At 41.7% G+C, this 10,362-nt stretch overlaps 1 protein-coding gene across 1 annotated transcript in view; it reads left to right on the top strand.

The window, feature by feature from the left end:
- The window catches only part of ptk2aa (protein tyrosine kinase 2aa), a 16,726-nt gene extending 7,250 nt beyond the window's left edge, over positions 1–9,476 (top strand). The window contains exons 10-28 of the mRNA XM_079485010.1: positions 633–666; positions 797–894; positions 1,427–1,511; positions 1,618–1,718; positions 1,810–1,925; positions 2,011–2,111; positions 2,225–2,314; positions 2,434–2,638; positions 2,926–3,037; positions 4,775–4,855; positions 4,954–5,064; positions 5,141–5,362; positions 5,994–6,197; positions 6,464–6,526; positions 6,855–6,894; positions 6,973–7,067; positions 8,062–8,217; positions 8,296–8,376; positions 8,462–9,476. Of these exons, the coding sequence (XP_079341136.1) occupies positions 633–666; positions 797–894; positions 1,427–1,511; positions 1,618–1,718; positions 1,810–1,925; positions 2,011–2,111; positions 2,225–2,314; positions 2,434–2,638; positions 2,926–3,037; positions 4,775–4,855; positions 4,954–5,064; positions 5,141–5,362; positions 5,994–6,197; positions 6,464–6,526; positions 6,855–6,894; positions 6,973–7,067; positions 8,062–8,217; positions 8,296–8,376; positions 8,462–8,674 (2,208 nt within the window). The 3' untranslated portion in view covers positions 8,675–9,476. The remainder of the gene's footprint in view (positions 1–632; positions 667–796; positions 895–1,426; positions 1,512–1,617; positions 1,719–1,809; positions 1,926–2,010; positions 2,112–2,224; positions 2,315–2,433; positions 2,639–2,925; positions 3,038–4,774; positions 4,856–4,953; positions 5,065–5,140; positions 5,363–5,993; positions 6,198–6,463; positions 6,527–6,854; positions 6,895–6,972; positions 7,068–8,061; positions 8,218–8,295; positions 8,377–8,461) is intronic.
- Positions 9,477–10,362: the final 886 nt, after the last annotated feature.

Raw genomic sequence — 10,362 nt, 5'->3', positions numbered from 1 at the left:
AAAGTCTAAAAGCCCTCTGATAGACATTCATTCAGCCTCACATGAAGGTCATTGTGTTTTATTAAATGTGTTTTGTCATGTTATATTGTATAATGTGCTGAATATATATACACACACACCACACACACACACCTGTATGAATGTTTATTTGTCAGCGTCTGCAGATTTCCTTTCTTCTTTATTTCTGATTCTCTTTCATTTTCTTGCTTCAATCTCTCACTTTTCTCTTTAACAACCAGCTCGAGTCTATGGATTAGACGCAGGTAACCGTCTGTTATTGTCTTTATTGTATGTTTGAGTCTCTTGTGTGTCTCGCTGGCTAATGCAGGTTTTCACACGGCTCAATTTAAAATCTCTGCTCATGTTGAACCTCAAAACCAAGAAAAAGAAAATGATGATTGAAGTATAAAGAACTTTAATCAATTGATTTGTATTATTTCAAACAGTTTTTAATATGTCAGGAGACCTGCACTAGCCGTTGATATGCAGACGATAGTTTTTATTGACTCTTTTCGATATATTAATAGCACATATTAGTCATACCTGTAGTTAGTGATCTTTCTCACTTGCTTTAGTTTAGTCTTTGTGAGTGTTGTATTTTAAACAGGCTCTTGTGTTTGTAAACTCATTAGACTTCCTCTGAGTCCAATAGATGCTGTGATGAAGGTTTGCTGACGTGTTTGTTGCATGTTGTTCTGCGGCGGTCACATGAAGGACCACTGGCATGATGATGACTGTCATCGGTCTGATGTTCACACACGTGTGATGTGAGGTCACTTGTGTTTTCTGTTCATAGCTCAGGACTATGAAATCCAGCGAGACCGGATCGAGCTGGGCCGGTGTATCGGTGAGGGACAGTTTGGAGACGTCCACCAGGGGGTCTACGTCAGTCTGGTAAGATCCACAAAACCTACTGTAAATAAAGTCAAGTCATTATCGAGGCGAATGAACGGCGGGGCTGTGTAATATAATGTGATGTGATGGCATGCTAAATAATGCAATGATTGATATGCGATACGATAGTAAATCTATTAAAATTTTATTAAAATGTATTAAAGAAATGATATATTCAACATATATTTCACATTATTTTAGGACAAAGAAAGCATCACTACAACTTCTGAAAGTGAACAGCCGTGTTTTAATGTTGCATTAAACAAATCGGACTAATTTTGAGACGCAGTACCACACACACGCTATCATGCGCACGCACGCATATCACAACTAACACCCGCGTGCCACATATATATACTATACTATCAGCATCCACCTAAAACATTACATAACTTTTCAAAGAATGAAATAGCTTATTCATCACAAATCATCTCGATATGCACATGTGCGATATTTTGATGATTCCAATATATTGCATCTTTAAATGTGAGTTGGCCGTGTTGTAACGTGTTCAATACGTTCTGCCTGACAGGAGAATCCATCTCTATCTGTGGCCATAAAGACGTGTAAAAACTGCACATCTGACAGCGTACGTGAGAAGTTTCTGCAGGAGGCCTGTGAGTATAAACGCACATCAGAAGAGAATCTTGTATTTGAAGTTGCTAATGAGAATGTGTAGAGAACTGAAACGCGTAACAGTGATGTGTTTGTTATATTTGACAGTGACAATGAGGCAGTTTGATCATCCACACATCGTGAAGCTGATCGGAATAATCACAGAAAATCCCGTCTGGATCATTATGGAGCTGTGTACGCTCGGAGAGGTCCGATTCAACTCGCACACTCACCCGGCTCAAGTTCTGATTGGCCGATTTCTCTTTAAGCTCTCTGATTGGTGTGACTTTGTTTTTGTAGTTGAGGTCGTTCCTACAAGTGAGAAAGTACAACCTGGAGCTGTCCACACTGATTCTGTTCGCCCACCAGCTGAGCACAGCGCTGGCGTACCTGGAGAGCAAACGCTTCGTACACAGGTGAGCATCAGCACACATCTGCACACGCGTGTGCCTCATCATCTCACGTCAGATTTCACACGTTTGTGTGTGTGTGTTTCCACAGGGACATTGCTGCCAGAAATGTGCTAGTGTCTTCCAAAGACTGTGTGAAACTGGGTGACTTTGGTCTGTCCAGATACATGGAGGACAGTTCTTATTATAAAGGTAAAACTGCTTTCTGTTATCTCTACAGTACATCTACAGTAAACATCAGATTATTATAGACCAAATGAAATGAATATGAAGACACAGCGTGCTCCTGGGGTTTGTCTTTCCAGCTTCTAAAGGGAAACTTCCCATTAAATGGATGGCTCCGGAATCCATAAACTTCCGTCGGTTCACCTCAGCCAGTGACGTCTGGATGTTCGGTCAGTTCTTCATATATCGACACTGAGAAATGTTTTCTTAATAAAGTGCGTCCATGTCCTTTAAAGCACACTGGTCAACTCTCGTGTGTGTATTGTGTGCTCATCTGATCTGACGTCAGGTGTATGTATGTGGGAGATTCTCATGTTTGGAATAAAGCCCTTCCAGGGCGTGAAGAATAACGATGTCATCGGGCGGATAGAGAACGGTGAGAGGCTGGCGATGCCCCCCAACTGCCCCCCAACCCTCTACAGCCTGATGACCAAATGTTGGGCGTACGACCCCAGCAAACGTCCCAGATTCACCGAGCTCAAAACTCAACTCAGGTCAGTGTGGGGTCCTGACACTAGAGGTCTCTCTTGAGCTTTCACAGTGTGCCGTCCAAAATCACTTAAAGACCCAGAAATAAAAAAACGTTTACTCTGTGTCAGTTCGTTTTAGACAGTCTTTAGTCGAGCACAAGCGCAATAATTAAGGGTCGGATGGGATTGTGAAAACATAAAGGCCGGTAAATAATTGAGGTTTCGCAGCCAAGAGGACATTATTATTTGTATTTGTGAACCATGAATGTGACCCGTGATGTTTTGTTCAGTGATATTGTGTCTCTGTGCAGCACTATCTTAGAAGAGGAGAAGGTCCAGCAGGAGGAGAGGTTTCGTGTGGAAGTGAGAAGACAGGTGACGGTGTCGTGGGATTCTGGGAATTCAGACGAGGCTCCTCCTAAGGTGAGACACCACTGAACCAACACCACGCAAACACATCAGACGTGTGTCACCCGTTCAAACCATCTGTTCATCAACACAAACATTCATTCTGTGAACTGATGCATAGCTGCAGCGTCGAGCGGATGAAAAACTTAAACAGTGTCAAAAAGAAATCAATACAAATGTTTTATCAAAAACGAAACTAAAAGTTCGGAGATGAATGCGCTCATGCGGGTAAAGGAAGGCCACATTTGGAGCCTTGCATGCAGGCCAGCAGTAATTTCAGACCGCTAATTTAAGCAGTAATCTCTTCATTTGAGATTGTGGATAGGTCTACAGTCAGTCAGTATTAGGGCTGTCACCGTTATGAAATTTGGCTGACAATGAATTGTCTCAATTTTTCTTGGAAATACTTGGGGTCAAAAAAATGTGGTCATCATATATTCAAGGTGTATGCTTATATGTGTCAATAATACATCCGCCAAATACTTTTAAATTGAGTTAATTGATCAGGGGTGAATTAAAGCCACCATTAAAATGCTATCAGTTGTAAAAACCATAGAAAAACTATAAAATACAAATTTGGAAGGCTTGTTTTCACACTTAGAATAACTTAAATAATATTAAATTGTACTGTAGGTTATTTTTATGGTATATTCGTTTAAGTTTTTTTTAAAGTGATGGTGTTGTGGCAGTTCATTTTACCAGTATTACTATAATTTAGTTACAACATATACACTAAAATATGCAACATGCAGGCACTACAGCTCCCCCTTGTGTAGAGATGTGCTATAATTGCGATGATCTGAAACCATGGGGATGAGGTAAATTATAATATTTTAATGATCGTGAGAGCTCTGGTCAGTTTGACTACGGATTGATTTCTATTTGCTGTCGGCGTACAGCGTGCAGTTTTGTTTAGTCATGCCAATGGTTGGTTGCTTTATTACAGGTTGTTGTTAAGCTGCCGGCGCACATCCAGTGAATTGTGCTTTGGCTATAGGCCATATAGTCATACTTATAACATGCTTATGTGTTTGTTTTATATGCTGTGCCTTTAGGGGATCGCACACCGGACGCTCACATTCTGCATGCGTGAGCTGATGTTCAGAGTCTCCTCCTGATGCAGAATGGGTCATTCACTTTCGTTGTTCTGTTTTAGTTGAAAAACATTTAGTTTATGAAGGTTTATCAGTGAACATGCTCTTTGGCTCACATTGGCATTCATTAGCACGATGCAGCACAGTTCGACAACCGTGACCAGAATTCTGTGCCGAGAACAGTTTGTAATTCGTGCCATGATGAACCAGACAGTTTTAGACTGTGCTTAGAACGGTTTGGTGGTGGAAGAGCGCTCAGAGAGGGCTGGTGCAGCGCAAGTTCTAGAACAAAGAGAAGCTGTTTCGCGTTTTGATTTCATTGTGTTCTCATCAGTGGGTTTGTTTGATTATTTGAGTACAACCAATGCAGGAATTTCCAGTATTATTAAAGCTGATTTGCGGCACGATTTACATTGTGTGAAATCCCAGCAGTCCCGCGCTGAAAGGAAGCTCTGGCAAAAAAACAATTATCAAAATAAACCGATGTGTTCATCATGGGAACGTCCGAGAGGGGTCATTCAGGGAGATTCGATCAGAATGTGAAAACAAGGTTTCCAATCGACTGATGTTGGACTGGAGAGATCTCAGATTTGCTGTGTCTGTTGAGTCTAACAGTGTGATATATACATAGCATTCAAATGTGTATGATTTTTCACAGCCCAGCAGACCTGGTTACCCGAGCCCCCGCACCAGCGATGGATATTACCCCAGTCCACAACATCAGCACAACCATTACCAGGTGCCACAAACACATCCACCCTCCTGATGTTTGCCTCCAGAGGCTTTTGTGTCGCTGTGTTAGACATCATGATGTGATGTGTTCTGTCACACTTGAAGGTATCTGGATATCCCGGCACACACGGGTCAGGTGCCGCCTCTGGGCTGGATTGTCATGACACCTGGAATCATCACAGACAAGAGGTTCCTGTGTGGTCTCCAAACCTGGAGGTGAGCGCTACAACTGAACGCCTCCACAGCGACGCGTGTTTGATCCGTGTATGATCGTGTGTTCTCTGTGTGTCAGGATGGGGCGGCTTTGGGGCGGAGTCAAGGTCTGCCCACCCACCTGATGGAGGAAACTCTTATCAAACAACAGCAACAGATGGAGGAAGATCGGAGATGGTTAGAACAGGAGGAGAGTTTCCTGGTACTGTCTCTGAATCTATGTCTGTCTGCATGTGTGTTTGGCACTCATCAAGACGGTGTTGTTGAACAAAATAAAGGCGTCCCGTCCTGCAGACAAGAGGTTTAGTCTTAAAAACACAGGACGTTCTCCAGCGACACAAAACTATTTGATGTAAATCTCTGCCAAACGTCTGAGCCGCCCCCAGGCAGTCGTGTCTCTTGATGTGTTTATATTCAGAGATATTTTAAGCTCGAGTCTTTTGTGGGAAACATCGCTGAGAGCAGTTTCCTGTGAACAGAGAGAGAGGCGTTAAATTGACACAGAAGTGATCTTCCCCGCAGGATGAACGTTACATTCAGGATGTTATTTTTTTAGGAGGTTTTCGAAATCATTTTCAAATGCTTCTTATTCTGTGATGGCATCCGGCCGGCCGCTGGTTTTATTTGGCAGCGAAGGTTTGTAGACATGAGTGGAAAACTGTGAGGTCCATGATGTTCCTGTCATCTTTTTATGACAGGAAATAGCTCTCAGAAAGAAAAGCCATAGTGTGTGTGAGAATAAAGAAGCGGGATGGCAAACCTTCCAGTGGATTTCACATCAGAAGTGAATTGTTGTCTTGTGTGAAACTCTCAGTCATCGTCAGTCTGATGGAGGGGACAGGATCTGAGTTATTTTGATGCAAACAGAACATTCACGTACGGCTCACAGTGTGTGTGTGTGGATATAACACAACTTCCTTTTTAAATAAGAGGATCTAGCGTGTGGTTACAAATATGAGCTCGGATTATTAGTTGAAGATATTGAACACATAGCAGGAGTTCTTTCTGTGGGAGTGTGGGAGGAGAGAGACGTCTTCGGGAGCAGGACTCACACTCTCCATCTCTTCTGGCTCAGACGCGACCGCTGTGCGAGCGGGCAGAGGATGAAACTCTTTAAGTTGTGTTTTGGAGAGCCGGTAACTGACCGCTGTGTTTTATCATCGGGTGGTTTGTGAAGTGTGTCTGTGTGATGGATGGGAGGTAGATCACGGAGAAGATCCGTCTGTCTATCTCGTTGAAATGAATCCTTTTTTTCTTTGAAATTGCTGTTTGTGAATGTTTATAGAAGGATTTTTCAGGATTAATATTGATTGGTTGAATCCAATGTGATTATTATTGAGTTGACATTATTTGGATTTTTCATTATTTGTGCTTTTCTCAGTGATTTTGTTTATATGTTTAGAAACTGGAGGCTGGGAACCCGAGGGGCAGTTTCGAGCGTGAGGATGGTCCTCTCCAGGGGTCGGTGAGTGACTTCCCATAATTCCTTGCTTGTTTTTGTTTCCTCCCAGAGGGAGATGTACAGCGGCCCAACAGACCTTGGTCTTGTCTTGCATCTCCTGTTGCAGTAATACAGATTTATTGTGCTGTCTGAAAGAGATGAGTAGGTGGGGGACCGGCCTTCATTCTGCCCGTCCTTAAAGAAACTGAACACATTGCCCTGAAGATGTTTCCCAAAAACTACCCACAATTCCACTGGGCCCTGGTGGGCAGCAGGAGCCCAGTCTAACATAGAAACGGTGTCTGGAGGAGATGTGCGTTCTAAACACTCATTTGTGATTGTTTTATTTCAGATAGGAAAGCAGCACGTTTACCAGCCGGTGGGTAAAGCAGGTACGAACAAAGACTAACAAATATATTCTCATCTCCTCTGAATCCTGAATGAATCTGAATTCTCCTTGTGTCCAGCAGATCATGTGCTACCTCCAAAGAAACCTCCACGTCCAGGAGCAGCGGGTCATGTGACCAATCTGAACCCAGTGGAGAATTATAATGAGGGTGTAAAGGTACCGTCAGACACTTCACATGTCGTGTGTGTGTTTAAGTGCCCTAACTAGTGTGCAGCATGCTGACTGACTGATTTGTTTTGCATGAATGCATGTTGCCTTGAAAGTGTTGCTGATGGAGAAGCTCTCATGGAACAACACACACACACACACACATGCAGGGATGTTATTCTGTTTTTTAAGCTTTTCAGGTGACAAGCTGACAGATTTTCAGCCAAATGTCAAAGAATCAGCCTGGTCCGAAATGTTCCCTATCACTTAAGATCATGCAATGTTTACATCAGTCTCTTCTCTTGTCCAGTCACCAGGACTCTTTAAACCCAAACACTCATATCACACGACTCAACGTGAGCCTGCATGAATGTATTTATTTTGGTTTGTTTGCTTGTTTTGCATTAATAACTTGTTCTGTTTTCCTGCATCCCCCAACACAACCCCAACACGCTCGCCTGCTTTTTGCTGCAATGTTGCACGTAGCCCTGGAGGGTAAGATCTGTGTGTGTGTGCGTGCTTGTGTGTGTGTGTGTGTGTATGCGTGCATGCGCTTATGTGTGTGTGTGTGTGTGTGTGTGTGTGTGTGAGCTAGCGTATGACTATTACCCACCAGTGAACACTGTTCTTAATTTGAATTGAACATTAAGAAATCCTTAAGTTTCGTTCAATTATGAAAAGTGAGTAGCTGATTGGCCAAAAAGAACCATTTCATGCTATTTAATTTTGTTTAATTTTTTTTTATTTAAACTGTTCGATAAACCGATAAATGTAAGAAAATCATTAGATTTCATGTTGAACAGTCAAACAGTTCAGATGTAAAATATTCCTTCCTGTCGTTGACTGGACAGATGTGTTTGAGTCTCTCATATGCGGTTCAAACTGTTGGAATCAAATTAAACAATGAAATCAATATAAAACTATATTCAAAATAAAGACTAATAAATACTGACAAATCATTGTTTACTGTCAGATTCAGACTGATTTCAGTGTTTTATCTCAGATTCAGCCTCAGGAAATCAGTCCACCACCGACAGCCAACCTGGACCGCTCCAATGATAAAGTTTATGAGAACGTGACGGGACTTGTGAAAGCTGTTATTGAGATGTCCAGCAGAATCCAGCCGGCACCTCCTGAAGAATACGTCCCGATGGTGAAGGTAAGACACACACACACACACACACAGCAGGTTCTTCCGTGTGAACTGTGTTTTCATGAGTCTCATCTTTGCTCTCAGGATGTTGGTTTGGCTCTCAGAACGTTACTGGCCACAGTAGACGAGACCATACCAGTGTTACCCGTCAGCACTCACAGAGAGGTCTGTCACATCTTCACTTTACTTCATTTTGATTTGCATTTTTTGATATATACCGAGTGTGTCGTGTCATGTCGTGTGTGTTCAGATCGAGATGGCACAGAAGCTTCTGAACTCTGATCTGGCTGAACTCATCGGTAAGATGCGTCTGGCGCAGCAGTACGTCCTCACCAGTCTACAGCAAGACTACAAGAAACAGATGCTCACCGCAGCTCACGCGCTCGCCGTGGACGCCAAGAACCTGCTGGACGTCATCGATCAAGCTCGTCTGAAGATGTTAGCTCACAACCGGCCGCTCTAGTTTCTCCAGGATGGCTGGATCATCGGGGGGACGGATTGACACGGGTGTCCGGTGAAACATCAGTGGATTCAGTACTCCTCGCGGTTTTAAAGCCAGAACTACTCGCGGATATTTTGTTTTTTACAAAGAGGATGACAAACACTTTGTTTTATAAACCTCGAGCAGTGTTGCGTTTAATTTTGTATCCAGAAATGAAGATCAACTTCAGTCCTCCTACCAAACGTTCTCAGCGCTGGAGAAACCTGCAACTGGAACCCACATAAACTCTGAGCCGCGGTCACGACTGAGGTTTCTCCCGTATTCCAAAGGTTTATAAACATCACGAACGCTTCCTTCACATACTTGTGTATGTTGACCTCAAATGAGCACTGAGGGCTTGTGTTCTCCTCTGATATGATGTCCAGGAGAGTTTTGTACATATCTCACTATGATTAAAGCCAAACTACAGCAGCGATATTTCACATATTTTTTTCATGAATCATAACTTCTTGTATGAGAGTGCTTAAGAAAGAGGGATTTATATGAAAGCTAAAATCACATATCAGACACTTGAAGCACACAGCGCGAATCCATTTAAATCAGCTGCCTTCCAACTACAAGACGTATATTCTGTCAAATCATGATCTGCTTTATTTTTTACCAGATTTTCACACCGCTGGGTTTTGAAAAGCCCTTTGAGTTGTCATGCTAATAACTTGTACAGAACAATCGTGAATCCATTTTGTCATTCTGATATAAATTATTCTCAGGAAGAAACAAACTGTATAGAGCTTTTAACTAATAAAATATGATCGATATCTTTATTGTTGTCTGTCTGGTTTACATTTGAAATGTGTTCAGATTTTCTTCAGGAACGCCCTGTCTACGGCATACGCCTACAAATCTGCACATCTGTAATCTCGTATTATATTTCTATACATCATATTTCCGTTAAATAATGCTTAGAATGAGCTATTGTCAATGTAGACCGATGTAAATTAACACCGAATGTAATTTAACTCTGTTATTGTGCATTTTGCAATGGTCAAAAACATTTTTTCACTTTATTTCCAACATTATACATATAAGTCTTCACATGCCATAGACAGCGAACAATAACATTAATAAGAAGAATAACACAATAAATTAAATCTTAGGTTTGCGTACATTAACGCATATACCTGTAAACTCAAGATAAAAGAAAAACACTAAGACATATTTGTGAATAAACAATCATAATGTTTCAAAAATGTCTTAAAGATTAAACTAAATATTTAATTTCAACATGAAATATAAAGGGGATTTAACCTATTTTTGTTTATGAAAAAAACATTTTGCATTTAAAATAAAAAAACATTTTTCCTGAGAAAGCATTTTCCCACACGAATGAATGGAGTGACGTCAGTTCCGTCTAAACGTGAGCGCAGCAGCTGCTCGTCATCTCGCGCGCTTGTTACATGTCGTGACCAGCTGTGTATTTTGTATTTTTCTCGTATTTATTCATCATTTCTGTTTAATATCGCTACAGTCGTCAATATAGTGTTTGTTATATTGTTATATAGTGTCGTGAGTGTTTGATGAAAAGCTCAAGACAGTCACGAGGCCACAATGCAGGTAAGATCGGAAGACAAACACGAATGTGTTTTAAACCCTAATAAATACATATTGTATTTCATTTTGACAACACACCATATTTACACCTCATCGGT

The sequence above is a fragment of the Barbatula barbatula genome, assembly GCF_947034865.1.
Source record: "Barbatula barbatula genome assembly, chromosome: 21".
Taxonomy (NCBI): Eukaryota; Metazoa; Chordata; class Actinopteri; order Cypriniformes; family Nemacheilidae; genus Barbatula; species Barbatula barbatula.
This window is presented reverse-complemented; position numbering and strand designations above follow the sequence as displayed.